The 22,816-nt window shown below is 41.7% G+C and overlaps 1 protein-coding gene across 2 annotated transcripts in view; it reads left to right on the top strand.

The window, feature by feature from the left end:
- Efa6 (Exchange factor for Arf 6) overlaps nucleotides 1-16,430 on the top strand; it is a 58,416-nt gene extending 41,986 nt beyond the window's left edge. Inside the window, exons 3-13 of one of the 2 annotated variants that reach the window (XM_076794379.1) lie at nucleotides 2,063-2,116; nucleotides 9,913-10,282; nucleotides 11,428-12,613; nucleotides 13,185-13,417; nucleotides 13,530-13,723; nucleotides 13,798-13,990; nucleotides 14,069-14,238; nucleotides 14,492-14,708; nucleotides 14,904-15,048; nucleotides 15,376-15,519; nucleotides 16,166-16,430. In XM_076794379.1, coding sequence (XP_076650494.1) covers nucleotides 2,063-2,116; nucleotides 9,913-10,282; nucleotides 11,428-12,613; nucleotides 13,185-13,417; nucleotides 13,530-13,723; nucleotides 13,798-13,990; nucleotides 14,069-14,238; nucleotides 14,492-14,708; nucleotides 14,904-15,048; nucleotides 15,376-15,519; nucleotides 16,166-16,414 — 3,155 coding nt within the window. In that variant the 3' untranslated portion in view covers nucleotides 16,415-16,430. The other variant, XM_076794380.1, reaches the window with a different exon arrangement.
- Nucleotides 16,431-22,816: the final 6,386 nt, after the last annotated feature.

The following is a 22,816-nucleotide window of genomic DNA, read 5'->3' as shown; positions in this document are numbered from 1 at the left end:
CTATCAAACGCAAACTCGCACGCTCCTCGAAATTAATCACACAAAAGATTTCTAATTAACACATTTGCGAACGCGCTATTTTCCTGTCTAAGCGAACAGAATTGTTGCAATTATTAGACTGCGGATTTTTATGGAAAATAAATATTTTGCAAGTTTATTGTAAGAAACAGATTAGATTTTTTCCTTTTTTTTTAATTTATGTTTTAACGTTACAGTTTTTGTATTCCACCGATTCAGTTTAGGCATTAATGCATACAATCTGTATTTGACACTTTTGACGGTACTTGAAAAAGTATCTCTTTAAAGTAAAACTAAAATTTTACAGTACGCGGAACAACGTGTAAATTGTCACGCGAAGAGCGTGCGAGAGTTAATTAATGCGTCAAAAATGGAAATCGAAATACTGTAACGGATAAAACGATTTTATTATATGGTCTGGCAGGTATAACGTGGAAAACATTTTTTAAAAATTGTTGCCGGGATCGGAATTTTCGCGATGCGATGCTAACTTCGTTGCGATCGCGTTTTTTCAGTTAATGAAATTCCGCATTTTTTTATCGAATCCATGAGTTTATCGGGCAAAATTCATTAACAGAGAATGGCCGTCGAAATTGAATTGGACAACACAAAGGAAAATCGCATACGTGAGCAAACAATACGCACGTCTTCGCGAGATTCGTTTCAATAGCTATTAACTTATGTAACCTGCATAATCAATCTATAACCTTTCGATTTATCAATTGCCTATTTATAACGAGAAATACAATAATCGGAGCAAAAGCGATTCATTCAAATTGCAAATAAAAATTAAAAATTAAATTGCACAAAATATAATTGCAATTTCGGTGATCGTTTTCGGCATTAACTCGATGAATAGTTTGCAATTAACGTTTCTGTCATTATCATGTCACTAAAGTTACATTTGCGTTGTGTGATCTACATGGTGACAATTGAAAATTGGATGTAATATACAATAGTACAATACTACTTGACACGTTGAATGCCGGGAAGCTCATTAATAGATTTTTTAACGACTCTATTTAAATAAGAAGCCCGTCAATTTTAAACAATAATTTAAGAAATATTCACAATACATTAATTCCAAAAATTTCTTCAATTACGAATAAAACTGTTATCACTTTTCGAAAATTCATTAACAAATGCTTAACTTCCATTGTAGAAAGCCTATTAAAACATTGCCGGTAATTAATGTGTTAAATAGAAAATAATGATTCCGCTCCACAATTGTAATTATCCACCACTTTATAAAATGAACTAACAGAATTCCGTCCGTTAATTTAGTAGAGTGCTTTATGCATAACAGTTGCCGCAAAGAAATGAAACATGGTCTTTGACAATCAAGTATTGAATGTACAAACCAATTCCGTAGTCCATCCTCGCGAATTTGACGATCATTTGCAAACGACTAAAATGCATCCTTCCTTCGTGCATCAACTTTCAAGGTGTCGTTGTAACAAAGGAAGCTACAATCTTTAAATCTATGGTGGTTTCACTCACGGAAAAATTTTTTTGAACATTTTTCGAGGCGTTCGAATTTGCAGCATTTTTGGGGGGAAAATTGGCAATTCTGTCGAGAATCGGGTATTTAGTGTTGAAATACTTTCATGGATACGTTAGGGAGAGACGATGAGACGCATAGGCGCGCGAAATGAAATTTCCACAGATAATTCACTGTCTAAAACCGGGCGGCAAAAGTCAATTAAGCGAGGAGGCTGGTGGGGGATGGGGGCAAGTAATTCGTTCCTCGGAATTACATAATGGAATAACGCCTTAATCCACGACAGTAACCGGCCTGACCTATCTCAACGCCGGCAGAAGGGTCTCTAAATTCCTCGGTGAAGAGCACGCGACACCTCGATCCACATAATTCCCATTCCAGTCGGTTTTCCAGCCACATTCGCGGTGGTTGGCTCGGTCGGGGGGCCGGTTCTTTCGCGATCGCAACCCTTCGCTCTCTTCCTCTTCTCTTCTTCTTCCGCTTCTGCTTCTGCTTCGGCTTCTGCTTCTGCTTCTCCATTCCCCGGTTCGTTTTGTGTTTCAGTGCTGAAATGTCTGCGGCTCTCGTCGGACCCTGTCACCCTGAAGCTACGTAGGGGTAAGTGAAGTGTACCAGGAAATTCTTTTATTCGCGTAAACGACCGGCATTCAGCCGCCCACGCGACTCGCCGGTATGATACTCGGCCCTACAGGCCGGCTAAAAATAATCGCGTCAACCACATTACGCGATGCTACTCTCGTCTCCCGTCGAACCTACACCTTTCGACGAGCTATTAACCCGTTGTCGACGACGTCGAGCCGTTCTCGGCGTTACCGTCTTCGTTTTCCGATATAAATAACCCCCCCTTTGTCTCATACATCTGCATACGAATTCCTCCAAATGAAATTTCTTCGCTGTCTCGAATCAACTTCTGCCATTCTCAGTGATACTTCTATTCATCATGATTTTCTCAACCTGCTTCCCTGTGGAAGGGTTGACCCCCTTCAGAATCTTTTTCCTATTTTTAACATGTTTCCGCATACTTCACTGTTCCATCTCGACCTCGGAAATAACACATTTTCTCCGTAAACGTTTCTCAGCTGTTACGTGAAATTAGATGACGAGACACTGCTTAGAAATAGCCCCCGGATCTTTATGCAAAACATGAAGTTTGAAATACGAATTCAGTGAAAATAATATATTAACCCTTAGCACTCGAATGGTGACTGTAAGGCACCACTAAAAATTGCTGTATCATTATTCAAAATATTTTTTACTTTCTTAAATTCGTTTGCATTTAATAAATTACTAAATATTTCAGTATTGTACGGGTAAATTGCACCATTTTCATATGTATAACATGAAAAAAGAATATATATATAATAGAAGGGAAATATTTTAGGTCTGAAGAAATCGTTTTGGAGTTAAAATAGCTTCGAGTGCAAAGGGCTAATACTCTTAAAGTATTTACTTTCTCGTAAATGCATAAAATCCGGAGTCTACTTGTAAAGATCGACTAACACTCCAGCTCTGTCAATTGATTCAGAAAAATGGTTATTGCGTTTATTTATCAGAAGAAAAAGCAATTGCTGTCATTTGCCAGGACACCGATAAAAATTTGAGGGCTGGGGTCATCATCCGTAGAGTGCTACTTCAGCGGTTAAATATTCGTGAAAGTCAATTGACATTTTGTCAATTGAATATTACCGCGCGGATTTTTTTTATAGAAAATTTGTATACTGTAGACATTACTGGTACAGTGTAACTGGCAGGATTTTAAAAAATTGCCGTCCCTACTGATAAGGGATTGGTCGCGCATCTTCTTGTCGCGAAACGTGTCGCTTCACCACGTTCTCGAAAAATTGTTCCTGTATTTGCGAGTCGTTCGTACCCATCGCTACCACCACCGCGAACGGTGAAAGTACGAAGAGGGAAATCGAAAGAAATATTGGACACGACGAACTGGTGTACCTTGCATTCTCAACGGTGCTTGCATTCCATCGATAAACGTCGTGCAATCAACGCCGCGTAGGTGGAGGATTTCTCAGCCGGTTTTTCGATGGACAACTTAACGAGCTTATCGCGTAACGGTCTGAAATTCCGTCGCGTTTCTTGGAATCGAAACTTCGTACCTGTAAACGAAAATATTTCTCCCGTCTAACCATCGCCAGAAAACGTAACGAGACCTAATTGACCGTCCCATTAAACTGCCGACAAATAAACAGTTCAAACATTTATTCAATATAAATGCGGAATACTTATAGCACGCCTGAAGCTTTTCTTGATCACAAATCAATTTTTTTGAAATGTTTGATAAGATATAAGTTAAAGAAAGTAAGCGGCGCCTGTCGAGTCACACTGTAAATATGATTGTACTAATAAAAAGAAAAGCTGATTTACTTAGTCCTGATTCTGTAATCGTACAAACGAATCAGAATAAAAGCTATTCCATTTGTCGAGTTCGCTCAAGGAACGATCAGAATAAAAATCGTTTAATTTCATGGTAAAAAACAATCAGAATAAAAAGATTTGATAGCTGAAAAACAATCTTTTTTTTTTAAATTAATTTTACATTGTTCAATGTCTCCTGATCCCTAGCGGATTTTATGCATTGTAAAAATGGCTTGGTCAGAAAAAAAAATTGAAAAGACATTGACAGAATTGAATGATGTTCTTACAGAATTTTCGACTGATTAAAACGACTTCTGTTGCTCACAATTTTTATTTTGCGCGAATCCCTATCGAAACCGCACATCCACCGGATCATGTCCTAACCGTGCCACCGCGGAAAAACCAGTTGGGGACGCGTTTCGAATGGATCGCGTGGTTCGGGACCGTGTGCTTATAAAGTCGTTTAAACAATTCCCGGCGAAGTGACGGGTTCGCGCGTCGAGCTGACCGGTGTGCAGGTTAAATAGGTGAACGTGCGCGGTATCGGTGGACAGCTGGCCGTGTTGCGTGAGTAGAATCATCGTGTAAACTCGGTACGAGGCCAGATACAACGTCGGTTCACAGAACCGTCGTGTGTCTGCCCGATGTACACCGGATTATCGTTATCACTGCACGCACACCTTGAATTCATTCGACGACGACGACGACGACGTCAGGCTTTCCCGACCCCCCTCGGCTCTATGCAAGCTCTGTGCGCCCCCTCTCGTCTAATGAAGTTCGCGAGCGTTGAACAACCCGATGACCCCTTTAAATAATTACTCGATCTAGTTTAACGAACGGCCCGACCAGACTGACGACGTAATCCGACGACGTCAGACCGGACAAATGGGACCGACCGCTACGGGATCGTATCGAATGCGAATTGCGATCATCTCGCTGCGGTTTCCACGCGTGCAGAATGTATGCCGGTGTGCAACGTTCGCCATGATCTCGATGAAACCCAATGGAACCCACCGAAAGCTTATCAATAGCTTTTTAATCGCTTAGGAATTTAGTTAGCAGCTGTAAAATTAAAATACGTTTGGGGTGTATTCTCAGTATCTTGACTTTTCAATTTATATTGTGTTAAATTAATTACTATTATTTTGTGGAATTTTTAAGACTGATGATCGGGCACGCTCACAGTGTAAAACTGGTTTCTTCTGGCTTCTAATTTCCTGTTCCGCCAGTTATTTATAAAATTAGTTTTGTGAGAATTTATTAAATAAATTATCCAGATGTGTATATAGAAATAACCAGGAAGTGAGATTTTCTTGCACGTTCGTTAAATTGTATCTATAACGGTGCTGGAATGTGCAATACTTTTTTCTATTAAATTAGTATCTATTTTCGCGGTTGTTTTATTAACCACTGGTCTGCCGCAATTTCTCGACGGTCGAGGTTTTATTTGTGGAAAAAAATATCGACAAACCATTTTGAACATAAATCGCGCAGCCAGCTTGAGAAAGGTAGCAAGAACTTTCTTCAGGATAACGTTTTATTCGCATTTCGTTACCGTTGACGTAGTGGTTTAGTATGCATTCCTTCGTTTTTGATGAATGCGATTTGGCATGCTTTTCTGATCAGCCTTTCACAGCCTGTTCTAATGTTTTATCGCGATACCTGATACGCATTGGGCTCCGAAGAGAAGCCGGACTTTCGTACGTTTTCTTTCAACAATGACACACTAAGTTTCGATTGGATTCACATGTGGACTATTTCCGGGTCATCAACACCGTTCCACGGGGCTCTTGGGAATTCCGATGGTGGTTGAACTTGTTCAACGGAGGAACACAGTTTCCACGGAAGTCGCACGTTCGAATTTTGTAAATCATTAAATGAAATAGCCGTGTTTAATGGTAACTTCGAATTGCGAATTGCTTAGATTACAAAAATGCCACGTGATTTATAACATTTCTATGATTAAAAAAACAAAGTTATTCCCACGGAGGGTTCGTCGCAAATCTCCAGCGACCGGCCAACAAAAATTAGAATAAGCTGCGCCAGTTTCGAAAATCGATTTTTCGGAAACCTCCTCGTTTCGCGTCGCACATGATCGCGCTTCCTGAATTCGCACGCGCAAAATCGCGTGATTATCGTGAACCAAATCCGTTGCCGCGACCGCCACAAAAAATAGCGTGTTCTGTTAGGGAAATGACAAAAGTCGATGCTCACGATGGGCACGGCGGCGAGCGTCTAGTTAACGTATTACATATTGATTGTCGGTTTACTAATCGGCTTTTCTCCGGCAGCGTTCACTGACCGAACGTCGGTTAATTGGCTTCTCTCACTTATACGGAACGGATCCCCGGCTCGGGGAAAGCGACATATCGATCCGAAAAAACGTGTATCGAATGTGAACGAACCGCGTTGCATTGTTAACGCGTCTTTGTATCTGGCTGTGAACACTTCGTCGGGGTGAAAATTGACGACGAATCGGCAGAGCGGCTAATGCTTCTAATATTGATTAATATTAATAGTCGGTGGTTCTGGTAGCGGTGTTCCGCAATAGTATTGAAAGCCTTGTGAAATGGGTTAGCAACGGTCACTGCCGATCATAATTTTAGAACTCTATTAAAATTAACCTAGTTTCACGGTACCGCCGCGTTTCCATGAAAATGGCCCACTTTTTACATATTAGTCCAATTAATTGCATTAGAAAAGGCGTCATTTTCAGATTATTATACGCGGAGAATTTGAAAGTACTAGGGAACGCGTATGACGACAAAAATCAATAATGTTTTTTTATACTATTTTTACCGAAAGAGGTTTCCTAGTTGGTAGGCGCAATCAAATTTTCCGCAATTCCGATTTTGATCGGAGCGCATAAAGTTCGCTTGAAGATCCGATTCGTACAAACACGGTGTCCTCTGTTAGTCATTTAAATAGTGCAAGATCAGGGATTATAATTTAATCGCGAATTACCGCCCGACATGGGAAACGGGGGAGCGTGTTTTCCAAGCCGGAATAAAAGAGAGCCAGTCCCGGCATTCTCCTAGACCGCGTCGGCAATCAATGAGTCACTCTAATAGAAAATTGTTTGTTATCTGAACGTTTGATCGTTGGCTCGTGCGGTTAATTACGTGGCCCCTCGACGTTCTCTCCCTTTTTTTTCTTCTCTTTTTTCATCCAAGCACGCGTGAACAGCGACGTGTGTCGGGCGTCTCTTTGGCCCCGGCCAAGGCAAAGTGAGGCGTTAAGCTACACACAGCCAGACGCGATGGTGTTTTCTACGGGTTATTATCGCATAATTCTATTATTACTATCAGGTTCAAGAGCGCCTATACGCGTCCAGTGCGTTCTATCATTAGATCGGCCGGGAGTTCACTCACCAGCTAAACATCACGATGCTTTACTAGCAACAAGATCAAGATCAAGTTCAACATCTACTCGCGTGAATCATTCTACCGGTCGTTCAACAACGTACACTATTTTTCCCCATCAGATTTTTATTAATCCGTCTGTGTTTCTTGGGCGAAGATTCATTTATTGTATTTGATCTGAATAAAATAGTGTCTCGCACTCCTACTGGAATTCTTATTATCGGACTGGCGGATCTTTATGCGAAATTAAAATTGTCCAAGTCGATCGCGAGAAACCGAAGTGAAAAGAAAGTGTATTTGAATCGTTTAAAAAGTCGAAAACAATATATTCCTGAATTCTTTTCACATCTCTTCATCTTTTCTTTTTTCACCTCTTAACTTTGTCATAAATGTATAAAATATTCACAGTTTGATCATTAACAAAATCGGAGGTGTCCATAAACATTTTCACCCCACTCGCCACGGACCATAACCAGCGGTATTCCGGCATTAGGGTAAGGGTGAACCACCGCGGGTATACATGCGTCTATCTCGAGGAAATAGGGGTTGCAAAAATACACGAGAAATTGCCACACTGTTACCAGAAACAGTTCTCATACTATTAACGTCGTCTGTATTCGATAAGTTATTACAAATCACAAATGTTCTAGGTCGAAAGGAATGTCTTGACTTTAAGGGTTGATATTTTGTCTAATTACACAAATGTTTCCATAAACATTTCCACTGCAATCGTCAGAGGCCTCGCCCGCGCACCTACACCACTGTGTATCCTACGTGTCCTAGCATAGACACCCGTTCCCTGGTATTAGGGGAGGGTGAACCACCGGGGAGCGTAATCCATGGAGCTGTCTCGCGGAAATAGGGGTTGAAAGAACACACGAAAGTCGCCCGGCGGCGTCAACGCGGAACGTGGTCGCATTCCTTGGATCTCGGGATCATAAAGTCGTTGTTGTCGGGCGTGCAGAGGGTGGAGGGCGAAGTATAAACGGTGAGTGATCGTGGTCGACAGCCGTTGAACAACGGGTTCCGCGACGGTCGCCGTGTCTGAATTATTTAAGGGTGACTTCACTGTGCCCGGTGGCTGTTCGTCGCTCGTAAATCCCGCTGGTCCCCTCCCTCCGGGCCGACCACCCCATGGGAATCGAACTTATTTTCCCCGTGTCATCCCGGCCCGGTCGTTTTTCCAGCACGGTGCCAGGGCTCTGTCCGGTTGGCCCCTCGCCGCGGAAACTTTCCTTTGGCGCCGCCGCGACCGGCTTTGAAGTCCTCCACGCGCCGGCAATAAATTTTCTCGCCGGGGAGAGAACGATGCAGCCGCGGCTTTTTAATCAGACTTCCCTCGGAACGGAAAGACCTGTCCCAGTTACTGCCTTCGGCCGGCTGGAAATACGCGAACACGCGCGGAGCCGAGCGGAGCCGAGCCGGGCTAGGTACGCGCGCGACGCCAGACGCGAGATTATTGCGAAACGAAGAATGGGAAAATCTCTCTCTCTCTCTCTCTCTCTCTCTCTCTGTCTCTCTTTCTCTCTGATGCCCTCCGCGGCTCCGGAAGACTTTTGTCGCACGGAAAATACGCTTCGACGCGATGCCTCGGTGGCCGAACGACATTTTTCAATGGGGATTTATTACGAGCGGATTTCGACGGTTCAAATGCAGGCACCTGCTGCAGAGAGCTCTAATAAGTCCTATTCTCTTGATACCGGAACCAAGGCACACAAATATATCATATTTCACGGCAACAGACCGAGACCGTCTCCACAATGGCGCCAATGGAGTGTAAATTGAGAAAATATTAATAACAACACCGCTTAAGATTACTACCGGTTCGGAAAAAACTGACTATTGGAGCAGGTCTGAAATTGTCGATGTTTTTGATATGTTTCTATAACACTTTTTTACGGAATAGACTGTTAGCAGAAGAAAAGTTGAATAGCAACAACACAGACTGGAAGGTAAATCGATTAGTATTCGTTCCACAGGTACGCGAGGGCAACCACCGGAAGTAGACAACGACCTGTAAGGGAACTTCTGTGCTCCTCGGTGTCTGTGGTCGTCGACTCTTTTCACTAGCTCAACAAATAAAGCCTGACTTTAGTTTCTCACATTTTATTAAGCACTCGTTACTACAAAGAAACAATATAAACTCCTTCCTACACGTTTGACGTTACTGTACCATATTGAATACAACAACGCAGTAATAAAACGTCGCATTTGTCACAGAAATACTCTATACAGTTGCAACACATCCTCATCATTATCAACTCTGATTTACGCAAAGCTTTTTTCAAAAATAACTCCTCGATGCTTTCTCTATAATTGTCTCGGAATTGCTATCGCCATCGTTCGACCTATAAATAAAACAATCAAACAATCACGTAAATCGATGACTCTGCACAAGATTTTTTCTCTTTGCACTTACTCATGCTTCGAACGAGTCTCACCTCTCGTAACGTGCCTCCCTCATGATGCAACGGACACTGGCAATTGTGCCAGGTCAACAAGTCATCTTTCCTATTTAAGGCACTTCTTATCGCCCTCGGATATCGTATATATATATATAGCAGTAGTACCCGAAAAAAAACCATTTATTAGAAGAACGGAGCAGAAGAACGATGCTGACAAGATATAACCAGATAAGATATAACCACGTTGTTTCTACAGATCCTGCAATAAAAGCGCACGTGCGTCGCTTGTTATCACCTGGACAGCCGGCATGCGACGAGACGGACAACTCGAAGATCTCTCACGAGGCGACAACCGTTGCGAACAACCCTCTGTCCATCTCCTCGGGCAATGGTGAGGACTCGGACTCCAGGAAAACGGGAACGCCGGAGTTACCTGGCGGTTCGCCACAGGAACCGACCGGTGCGTCGCAATACACGACTAGAAGCAACGGTTCCTACAGCGACGCTTCCGGTTCCTCCGAGCTGGAGGCGCTACTCCAGCCGGTCGACAGCTTCAAGGAGGAAGAACGGACCCAATGGAAGCCACTGTCTGGAGAAAAATTCACCAGACAGAATAATACGCCCAGGTACGTCGCCATCTGTCTATAGGGTCGGAGGAACACCAACGGTAAAACGAGACTTCGTCTCTTGGCTTCCGTCCTTCGGGTATACTCGTTACCCCAAGCAAAATCGATTTTCTTAGCCGGGAAGTTTTCCGATGCGGAGGGTCTAGTTTCTACCGATGGTAAAATTTCAGGTCTCCGAATGTTCCTCCAAAGTCAATTTAACTTAGAAACTCCGCAGTCGATGGATCGAGACAACAAGTTGTCTCTGTGCGGATGCAACAGTATACAGTTGTGTATACAGAGAGTGTTGTGCGTTACATATTTTAAGAGACGATTCTACGTGGCGAATTCGTGACATTTTTCCGAGTAAAACGAGCCCAAACACGGCGCAGTTCGAGGCACATTTGCTTGCTTAATTAACGATGCGGTAGAACCTCGATTATCCGAACCGACGGTGTCCGAATTCCCCGAATACTTACGGGCTAGTTAGTTTTACGGGCAATCGAATCTAAAGCAGTCCATCTTCAACACGATTTATTGTGCAAAGCAGTCGCAGCTAAGTGAGTTTTCCACCGATCTGTTCGGATAACCGAGGTTCTACCGCATCGTGAATCAAACAAGTGAATATGACCCAAACTGCGTCGTGTTTGGGGTAGTTTCAATCAGAAGAACGTGACACATATGTTGGTCAAACTTCCACAAATGAAATAATTCACACTAGTTTCGTCACTAGAACATTTTGGTCCCAAAGTTTTCAGTGTATCGAGTCGTTAACTCTTCGGGGACGACTGCAATTGCTTTTTGTACGAGCACGATGTTACAGACGTTTGATAGTTTGCCAGAGATTCGGACGCTCTATTATTTGTCATCGCTGTCCTCGAATTCTAGAGAATAATGTTTGAAAGCGTGCTAAAGTGTTACCCCTAAGAGTTTTGATAATCGTGTAACAGAGTTGTATTCCGTAGAGTCAGCGGTGCCGTCGTCCTTGAAGTAGAATCAATGTAGAACAGAACCATCGCTTATAATATTTGACGCAGGCGGTTGAACAGTTTGCGCGTAACAGCTTCGAATGACAATTGATGGGAATGGGACTCCGACGCTGGGGAGCGGTTCGGTTTCGAATTGCGAATGGTGGAGTGAGTACATAAACGAGTGTTGTGGCGCAGGTTCGAAGCCTACATGATGACCGGTGACCTGATGCTGAATCTGTCGCGAACTCAGCAGAGCAGCGGTCTTCTGCCGAAGCACCAGAAGAAGGTCGACTCGCTGAGGTACAACAATCATCACACCCACCATCACCATAATCACCACAATCACCACCATCATAACTCGGTACCTACCAGTCCTAACGAGATGCTGGGCCATCACCGTGCGTACAAGTGCACCGGTTCGAACTCGGCCAGCACCTCCCCGGTCGGCATCAGCAAACGCGAGAGCGGTCAGTGTCCGGGCCAGAGCGATGCTAGCAAGCCGAACGCCGCGAATTTCGGTTACTCGAGCGGGTTCGTGCGTACCTCGCGCTCCGAGGACCACTTGCAATTCCAAAAGGACCCGGCGATGAGCGCGGTGGACATTGACATTGACGACGACGTCACGTCCAGCTTGAACACCCTGTTGGACACGCGGCCTGACAGCGGCCAGGGTTTGTCCAGCGAGCGGATCGTCTGGACGTACAACGCGCCGGTCAGCTCACCGTCCGCCTCGGAGCGCACCTCGTGCTGTCAAAACGGCAGCTCGTCCCAATCCTCGTCGAGTAGCTCCTCGACGGAGGGCACTAGTCCTCAGAGATCCTTATCGCCAGCCTCCCCTACCTCGGTCTCGTCCTCCGTCATGTCCTCCAATTCTGGGTCCCGTAGGTTCCCACCGCCGGTACCCATGGGCACCAACGCCACAGCCCTGGGCCCCTCCGGCGACGGGACCACCTCCTCGGCCTCCGGCCTTCATCCCACCAACGGTGACCTCAGCCAGTCCGAGGCCATCAGCAACATGTCCAGTCCCGACTACAACGACGAGGAGACTATGGACATACTCAGTGCTCGCGATATGATGGTCAGTGATCCGAGTGACAGTGACTCCACGATACTGGCCAGCGAACCGCCTCAAAGAAGGCTCAAGAGCGCCGCGACCACGCCTACCGGTTACTCCTCCGGGCAGGACAGTTCCGAGCACAGGATAGTGATACAGGTCAAAGGCCCTGACAAGGATGCTCCCGCCGCCAGGAATACCAGTCCCAGGCAGAACAGGCGACGCGGGAACCCCGCCAATCCTGACCTTGTACCCACCTCAACCGCCCAGAACACGGTGCAACGATCTGCTGGCGGAAATGTTACGCCCGAATTCGTCGGATATCAGGTACCATTTCGTCTTTAATCCTTTGCTCTTAGCGTGTCTCTGTACAAACTGGACCGATTCGATTTCTTTGTGAAAACGAAAATATCAAATCGACAGCATTTACGTATGCCACTTATTTGAGGCTGGCAGCAAGAGGGTCAAGGTGGACTCTGCTTTGTTGGAAATTCTTTGGGGAATCGGTGGGGACCATTGTTGGAACAAACTCGATTCGAGACTACCGATAAATCACGCCCATTGTGCCGACTGACACGCCTACTTTGCAGTTTGGCTACCTACAACGCCACTCCCGTTTATACATTGAATTGCGTCAAACATATGAGAAGAATGGTCATCTATTATGAGAATCCATGTACATCAAATTTCTTATTTCGCATGTTCCATTAGTCCCGCCCACCGTATAAAATGACCACGCCCACTAAGAAATTAGCCACTGTTGTCTATCCGTTTAATTGTGTCTAACGAGTGTCCCGGAGAGAAGCAAGGCCTTGATCGATCGAATTCGTTCCAATTGAGTTTCGCTGACTCCGCCGAGCCCAGAAAAACGCCTCTGATTCGTCGGCGTCCGTTTCAGGAGCTGAAAGAGAGCGAGGACGAGAAGGAGGCGCTGAACATCGGCAACTTCGACGACAAGCACGGCACGTCGCCGCCTCAGTCAGCCGATGAGGAGAGCGACATCGAAAGTTTGCACAGCTTCCATTACAGCCCGAAAGCGGTGGACCTACCGTCGGCGGTTCGACTGGCCAAGAGGCTATACTCATTGGACGGTTTCAAAAAGTCTGACGTCTCTAGACACCTTAGCAAAAAGTATGTGACACACGCCTCTGGTGGGACTGGTGGTTTTCGAAGCGCCCACATACCCGGCCGAGGTTCCAATAGCCGTACCCGCTAACTCTTGATCCTCCTTTCTGGGTTCCAGCAACGACTTTAGCAGAGCGGTAGCCGAAGAATACTTGAGATACTTCAACTTCGAACGGGACTCGCTGGACGTGGCTCTCAGAAAGTTCCTTGCCCAGTTCTCTTTGACAGGGGAGACCCAGGAAAGGGAAAGGGTTCTTGTACATTTCTCCAAGAGGTTTCTCGATTGTAACCCTGGCGCCTTCAACTCTCAGGGTGAGTCTTCGAGTCGACAGAGATCGTTCGATTCGGTATCTGGTATTAATTGCTGGTTATTCTAATCTTTACAGACGCTGTTCATACGTTAACCTGCGCTATAATGCTGCTCAACACGGACCTCCACGGTCAAAATATCGGCAGGAAGATGTCGTGTAACGAATTTATAGAGAACCTCTCGGAACTGAACGACGGCGATAATTTCCCTAGAGAGGTGCTGAAACAGCTTTACAACGCTATCAAGTCGATCCCCTTAGAATGGGCCTTGTAAGTTGACTCAGAAGCGTTAGATGATTCGAGCCTCTTTATGCATGAGTTTGATCAGTAACCGTATCGCTCTATCAGGGACGAAGAAGGGGATGAAGCTGCGAATCAGGCGATTCAACAGGGTGATGGTCCAGCGATGCCTGGGACCGGGAATCCGTTCCTCGACGTGCCAAATGTTACGGGTGCTACGGAGTTTAAGAAGGGTTACGTTATGCGGAAATGCTGCTTCGATTCCAACGGAAAGAAAAGTAACAACTCCTAAATCACAATTTTATTATTCCATGGAATCTCACAAATTTATTTCCGTTACTTCCCTGGTCATTCAAATTCTGCGAAATAGACAGCAAAGAAATTATGAAGTCCTTTCTTAATTGTTCTGAAGGTGTGCGGAATATATTTGTGAGAATCTGTAAATATATAATTACTTAATAAATATTAGACTGGTTTAGATCTTGTGTACAGTTCGATTCACTAATATTGTAATGTTGTGAACTGTTTCAGCTCCGTTTGGGAAACGAGGTTGGAAAATGTATTATTGTACATTGAGAGAACTTGTATTATATTTGCACAAAGACGAGCATGGCTTCCGTAATGATAGTTTGCACAACGCGATACGTATCCATCACGCGTTGGCCACAAAGGCGTCGGACTACACAAAAAAGCAACATGTCTTCAGGTTACAGACTGCCGATCAAGCAGAATATCTCTTCCAAACAAGGTGAGCACTCGAAGTCGTTATAATAGCAGGGTGACACTGTAGAATGAACAAAATGATTAAAGCCTAACAGAAATGATCTCTTTCGAAAATATCTGATAGTTTTCTCGTTTGATGTCTGTTGTTCTATCGAGGCTAGTTTTGACGGCGATCAATTGATTTCTTGTGAACCTATGGTAAGAGAGACGTTATTTCCAGTGATTCCAAAGAACTGCAGTCGTGGATCGACACAATCAATTTCGTGTGCGCCAGTTTCTCCTGCCAGCCGTTAGCAGGAGCCGTGGGTTCCCAGCGAAAATTTCAGCGACCCCTTCTACCCTGCAGTCACACGAAGCTATCTCCTGTGAGTAGTGTCACGTGCTAACAGAACATTAAGAAACCGTGTTTTTCACCTCGTCCACGCAACGAATATAATCTGTCTCCGTTGTTTCTTTATTTACAAGCCTTCCTCTACTATCCCTGAAGCCAACTTCGTTCTCTAAGTTCTCATATCTTCAAAACGGAATACAGCCATTGACAAAATGAGATTATCCCTTTTGGACACGAGATTAGAAGCATCAGTAACCGAATCAGTAGTGTAATGCGTGTAACTGCCACATCTGTTTCGCGTGTTTGCTCTCCCAAGTGTTTCACAACTGACAGTTTCTTGGATTTTTGCTCGTGTTGTCAGAGAGAACAGTTACGGGACCACGAGGAAAGGGTTAATAAATTAGAGGCCGAGCTAGAGGAGCACAGAGGGTATCCACCCGAAAGAGGGGCGAAAGCTCTCACTGTACAAAACTATAAGGAGAAGATTTCCTACTTGCATCACGAGGTAATTATCGGCGCCCACTAACAATCTCAAATACATTATCAAGATCGTGCGAAATTCTCTATGCTTGCTTTAACTCAAATGCGACTTATATAGTCATTTTTCATGGCATTAAACCATTTAACCGGACACAGCCCCGGACGCAATTAAGAATTCAGAACAGTCTGGGCCAAGCCCGGGCGTCTGATAACCCTGTGGGTGAGACAATATTAATTACCGTCTTATATTTCTCCATGTTGAAATACTGCTACCGAAATATCACGTTTCCTTTGACATTTCATTCCTTTACATTTCAACAATGCCTTCAAGTTCTGAATAGATATTAAAACTACAGACTTCGGTTACGTTTGAGTCCTGGGGGCGAAAGAAATTGACCGAGCGGGATTCAAACATGGTTTCAGTAGCCACCGTAGCACACTTAGGGGGCTCTCCCTCGGAGTTGGGCAAACGTTGTTTCGAATGACGAATAAATCGCCATATATAATGTCACACGGTGTCCTTCTCGTAAAAGGAAATTGGCATGTAATGAGGGAGCCCAACTAGGGAGACCCCCTAACTCCATTAAGCTGTGAACAGGAACCTTGTTAGTGAAATAGGTACCGTTTTACGACTTCACCGTCGAATAATCTTTGTGACTTCTGAATTGCAGTTGAGGAGGTACAAGACATACGCGTACTTGCTACGGTCTAGGCTGGCATTCACAGAGGTGGAGCCGTCGCTGGTGGAGAGCAGTATCGGCGAAGTAGACGAAGGGAGCGGAGCTCTGCTGAATTCAGACGTGGCGTTAATTCCACCGCCTGTTCCCGATCGACCCGCCATAAATAGGTACAGTTACAGGGCTGCCATTTACAACCGTAATCTGCTAAACGATCAGGACTACGGCGGGGACATTGGTTGACGTGTGATGGGTGTCTTTTCAGCATGTGTGGTCTAGTCTGACCTGCATACGCAGGCAGAAGCAACAGCTGAAATTTGGAAGACATATTAACGAAAACCTAACGATGTATTCGACGCATCACTTGTTAAGTACTGTACCGTACCGTGTACTCACCCATTCTCTTTTAATATATTTAATCATGATTTATAAGCGGCCATACAAAAACCGGTAGCGGTAGCATTCGCACCGCGCTATTAGCACAGCAGCGTTTTTTTGTTTGAAAAAATGTCTCCATGAAAATGTTTTCCGGTGTATCGATTTTGTTTGACCATATTTCTCTCTATGTATTCGATACGACTCATCGTCGCTCAAGTATCATTCTCTCTCTTTTTTTTTTTGTTGCTTTAAATAAGAATTCATTGTATAAAGCACTGAGACAGGAAGAAGGCTGCTGTCCTAAGCGCATACTCGAGGCCGGTTCAACTAACTGGTGGTTGGGTCAGGGTTCATGCCTAACTCAGTATAGTCTAAACGATTCACTAATTATATCCAAGTAGATTGTTAAAGATTTACCAAAGACTTGACAAGGCCCGACTCAGATTCGTGCCTTGACCGAAGATAAGACCAGTTAAGTACAGAACAATTCCAATACCCTGATGAGTTCATGTTCGACGGTCGCAATGTGCTGCGAGGAACGGATCACCGCGACTACTGTTCAATTAATCTGAATATAAGACTACCTGTACAAAACAAACGGAAACGCGAAAAAGAAAACAAACAAACAAACTGCGCGTTTGCGCGAGGGAATCGACAAGTATTGTTTTTCATGATCGAACCCGAACTCTTTTCTTAAAAATGTAACGTGAAATTTCATCCACTTTTTCTTTTGTGTATTAAGAGAATAGTTGTAATAGCAAATACGATTGTTGTTGGTGACAAAAATTGTAAAATCATTAGATCACTTAATATATATATAAACAGAGAAAATCGTGCGGTACTTTGTTACTATACCAAACTGTGTCTGTCTTCACACAAAGTATCTTATTCAGGCATACCTTCATGCTTTCTGGTTTCTGCTTTGAATTCGCTGCTAACTTTTTCTAACATACTCATTGTCGGACTAGCGCTCATGTTGGGATTGGTGGTTGTAACGTAACATTCTGCTTCTCTTGCTATTTTAAGAATTTTCGATGGACTGTTATTTGGTGTTTCCGTAACCGCAGCTTACCGACATGATTTGTCAGTGTCATCCGCGAGCTTAGGCCACATTGTCGGCAAAATGCCTCTCGAATGAACGGTTTTAGGGTGTAATAGGCTGTCAACGCCGGTGTCGACGGCGACATCGATGACAAGTGACACGAAAGTGATAGTTCACAAAATTTCTACGACCCACGGACTAAATTATGTTTATCGTTAAATGCGTTTGTTTAACGGTTATCGAGAGATCATTGAACTGAGATCGTTGAGAAGCTCGTTTATAGTATACCTACGGTCGAATTATCTGAAAGTACGTTTGGTCGAATCGCGTTCCATTATTGATAATGATACGTACCGAATGCACAAGAATTTAAGAAAAAGTCTTATTGAAAGGGTTCAGCGTGTTCGGATGTTTCGGTTTTGATTGTTAGTTCACAACGAAGGTAATTGCGCTAGGAGATAAGATTCCGGTTGCTGAGGTTGAGAATGAATACAAAATATTTACGCGTATGTTTAACACATTTAGGATGGCGGAAAACTTTGCCTCTTCAACGCGTTAACACTCTTGTTTCTGATCTATTTATTGGATACATACGAACCTGAATTTCTGAATGTTAGTGTTTTTAGTATATTCATATCCTTTTGTTTTATATAATTTATATTCTGCAACATTAGACTTATGTTTAGAGTTAGGTAGGGATCCAAGAGATCCAATTACTGCGCCTATATTAATTATATTTATTTTTAAAGCATATTGAATATTAAAAAAGAGTTAATATATGTTGTATATACATATCTCTTTTTTGATATTCATTATGCTTTAAAAATCAGTATAATCAATACAGGCACAGTAATTGGTACCTACACAGTAATTGGGTCCCTTAGCTTATTGCGATTTTAGAGGCTCGTGGTACCTTTAGCACATGGTGACATAGTAGGTTGCACTGTCCGGTTTGATTAATTTTGACAAAATGACTGAACGTGAATCACATATTTGCTTCCTGTTAATTATAACAGTGTGACCTACCGTTGGCTGTCAACTTTTATTTATTACGTTTATCTTTTCTATCAATAGGTCGTGTTGTTTATGTTTTTATGAATTGCACCAGCCTCCTATCATTAACAGAAGTGAATAGAGTATTGTTCATCCTAAATATGTTATACGCTATTATGACACGGTATAACTGTGTATCAGCCATTTTACAACTGTAAATGTACTATATATTTTTATATTTGGTGTATTTGTCGCGAATAATTCTATTTGATCTGCGTCCTCGATTTCTATAATATGTGTTGCGGCCCGACGAGAACAACAAATAAGATTTGTGACTACGGGAACCATTTTTTGGTCGTATACGTTTCTCTGTGATCGCGGAAGTCTTGTGTTCTGTAAATTGGTTGATACGTGAACGAGGGACAAAAAAAAAGAAGCGTCACTCTTTCGGTAGTTTAGTTAACGAAAAAGTAAATGGCAAAGTGAAAGACCGAATCTTTCGTTTCACGTAATGAGAGAGAGAGAGAGAGAGAGAGAGAGAGAGAGAGAGAGAGAGAGAGAGAGAGAGAGAGAGAGAGAGAGAGAGAGAGAGAGAAATTAATATCGCAGATAGACTCACGTAGGCCTCACCTTATTCTAATCACTGTTCTGACATTACGTTTAGATGCATAACAGTAGCAACTTATCGAAATTACTGTAGCCTTTCTGAAACGACTATACAGTACCGTATATATATATATACATGTATGTATATACCGTGTACATATATACAAATATATATATATGTATACGAATAATTATATTCTTGCATAAAAGTATTACGTAATAAGTCAAATGCTTTATCGAATGTTGTAAACTGTAAAAAAAGTTTAGTGTTTTTACCGATATGAAAAAGTTACATCTTTCATGTTGTTCATTATTGATTCAACGATACTTTGTTGTCAAACGCTCTTATGTTCGATATACAAAAATGTACTGATTGTAGTTAGCGTTGGATTACCTAGAACGTTTCCTAGAACTGCTGCATATATATTTGTCGACTATTGTTTATGAATTAGTTCGATATTCTGTTGATTGATGCCAAAGCATTTGTAAATATTACATAATTGTTTTATGCCAAAATATTCTGAATCTAATAAGGAACAAAAAGCGACGCTGCATTCTTGGGAGTCCAGTATTAGGACCTATTAATTTCATTTTGTTTTTCAGTTTAAGAATGAATCAAAAAGTTGCATTTTTCGGTGGTTACATTGAATACAAAGTTCATCTAGCAATTTTGGTATAACTTCTGTATTATAAATTGCAAACATCCTCTTAGAGCAGATATTTAAGAAATTTGTTAACTAGTCGAGTATTAGCATTTCTAGATATGGTTCCTGTAAATTATATTGCTGCTCAGTATTTAAGAAACTATTAATTTAGACATAGACTAGCAGATATATATATATGAATATATTTCATTACTTTTGTATTTTAATTGTAGATAGCTGCTTCGATTCTTGTTTACCATTTTTTATTAATATCATCCTTTTGTATTGTTCTCGAGAAGTCGTTCATTACATCTAATCATAGTGTATACTAGACCCCTTGTACATAAAACTGTATTATATGTGGATAATATAACGATTATTATAAACTATATAATGCTAATGGCAATAAAAATAAACAGTCTCCAGATTTACATAGATCCAAAAATTTCATATGCGATTCCCAGTGTTTCAGATACGAGTAGGTACTTATGTAAGATATTACTGCATCTGCATTGTTTTCCATCATTGAAATTGCATGCAATGAACTGTTATGTGGTATGTAATTTAGAATCTAGTATAGCATGCACTCTAAGTTCTGTATACTGTTCGCACGTTTATATTTGGTGACAGGTATTTTTGTAACAATTAACAGCCGCAATGATATTTTATATTTGTAACATGATCGGAAACAAGTTTTTATTTAACGCAATGCATGAACTTCGAACGTTATTCTTAATTAATTTCAATATATTGAGTATACACTACGCTGATTTTTATTACCAAGTTTTCAGCTGAAGACGAAATTATACAAATAAGCATGATTACTACACTGTCACACGTTAATCACAATTACTCGTATACAGAACTTTATAAAATCAAACTATCTTGTATACTTAAAAAATGTATTTATACATACAAGACATATGAATATCCGTGGTAAATATTTTAATTCGGTTCTTTTGATAAGACTCACAGGCACAGACTATATGATATGCTATTCAAAAGTTTAGGAAAACCTGCATTTATTGACAATAAAAAGAAGAGTTTAATAATGTAGCTCATACTATATCTTGTTATTAGATATTTTGTTGACTTGGTTAATTAAAAAGTGCAGGCTCGTTAAATAAGTGATCTCAAACTTTGGAACATAATTTTTTTAAAAGTGACACTAATTTTATTTTTCATCAATGAAACTGTCTAAACACATTATGTGCCTCTAAAAGATCAGAATACGGAAACCATTCAGTCGCCAATGTGATTAACTCCAAATCGAACAGATTGCCATGAAAAAATGATCTGTAAAACAAGTAGACATTTTTTTTCTAATTTTCATGATTCACAACTATAAGTAAAAATGGAGTTACTGATGTTGGATGCTGATAGAGTGATTTGACACTTCTAAGCATAAAAAGTTTCTTTTTCATTTTAAAATATTTTATTAAAGACATTTATAATGATTGTATTACTTTATTCCATGCAACAGGATTGAGCCAGTGTCATCGTGAACGGAAGTAAGCAAGTGATCATCAAAACGATTTCAACATGCCCCGAGATTATAACATAGTTTTGTAATGAAAATTCGACAGAGATTTTCATTTGTAGGATATTTTTGTTCTAATGTGTCGTATTGGTAAGCATCTATATTTTCATTGGTTCAACGATAGGGCCACAACAAATGTATTGTAAAAAGTAAATCATGTTGATATAGATGTGAATTGATGATTTGATTGTGAGAAACTCATTTGGAGCAGAATCACAAATAGAATGTCAAAATGTTTTTATTTTCTTTTAGTATGTACGAGGTTGAAGCTCTATGATATTTTGAAAATCTTCGCCGCTTTGACAAAATTACCAGAGATCATTGTCAGCGAAACAAATGTTTGTTACAACAGAATTTTTCGAAGTCTGACGTAGTTGAAAAATTTAGTTACAAGCTGGCACTAGTTGCCTCAAATGAAGCCTACTCAACGAACGAATAAAAATTTTCTAGTTGATCTTTTTTGCGATAGAGCAGGTCTGAAAGTGTTTCAAGATACCTAATAATAAGCAACTTGGAGAAAATCTCTATATCCATCGAAGAAGCTTAACGTTACGTTAAGAAATTACTGTAAATATGATTTCGCACGAGCATGCACGCCTACAAAAATTCAATGGATGTGTGAAATCGAGATGTCAAAAAACTGAACTTCATTAAGTGTAACATTTAATAAACGGAGAGATGTCTGAACACGTTAGAGGGGAGACGTTTCGACTGTCATCCCCCTAGAATATATTGTGTTTAGAAGAAATATACACTATACAATCAACATCAATGTATGCGTTAGCCATAGTACCGAATCAAGTATAAATTCATGAAGCTGTTTTTTATAGTGAACATTTACAACAAAAAACAAAACGAAAAACACGACACCGTTTTCCAATCATCATAGCACGCGAAAAATCGTTCTCTTTTTTAAGTGTTGTACCTTGTTTTCGTACTTATTTTACGCTTAGGGTGATAATTTCTTAACTGTACATATATGTTTACTTGTAATGTGTTAGATCGCCTTTACAATTATATCGTGCATAAATGCCAAAGAATCGCATTTAAAATACATTTTTTATTACAATGTATTTTGTACTCGCATTTACGTTCATATATTCACCGATTACATTGCTCGCTTTTGATATTTTTTCAACTATTGCTCTCTCTGTTTCCCGCGCGCGTTCACACAGTTTATAACAAGTATGCGAAGCTTTTTTAACATATTTTTCCTTCCACATGTTTTTTTTTTTTTGGTTTTTTCTTTCCTTTTTCTCGTTTCAATTGCACAATTGATCTTCACAAAGAATCGGTTGTATTTGCTCTGTATAAATTAAACGATCGCGAAGCGCCCCTATAGCGAAATACTCACTGTACATATTGTTTCAACTTCTTGTATTCCTCTTATGCTAACCGAAACTCGATGAATGACTGTGTACTGTCTGTACATGCGATATATT

This window comes from Halictus rubicundus, chromosome 10 (assembly GCF_050948215.1).
Source record: "Halictus rubicundus isolate RS-2024b chromosome 10, iyHalRubi1_principal, whole genome shotgun sequence".
NCBI lineage: Eukaryota > Metazoa > Arthropoda > Insecta > Hymenoptera > Halictidae > Halictus > Halictus rubicundus.
The sequence above is the reverse complement of the archived record's forward strand: the minus strand, read 5'-3'. Positions and strand labels throughout refer to the sequence as shown.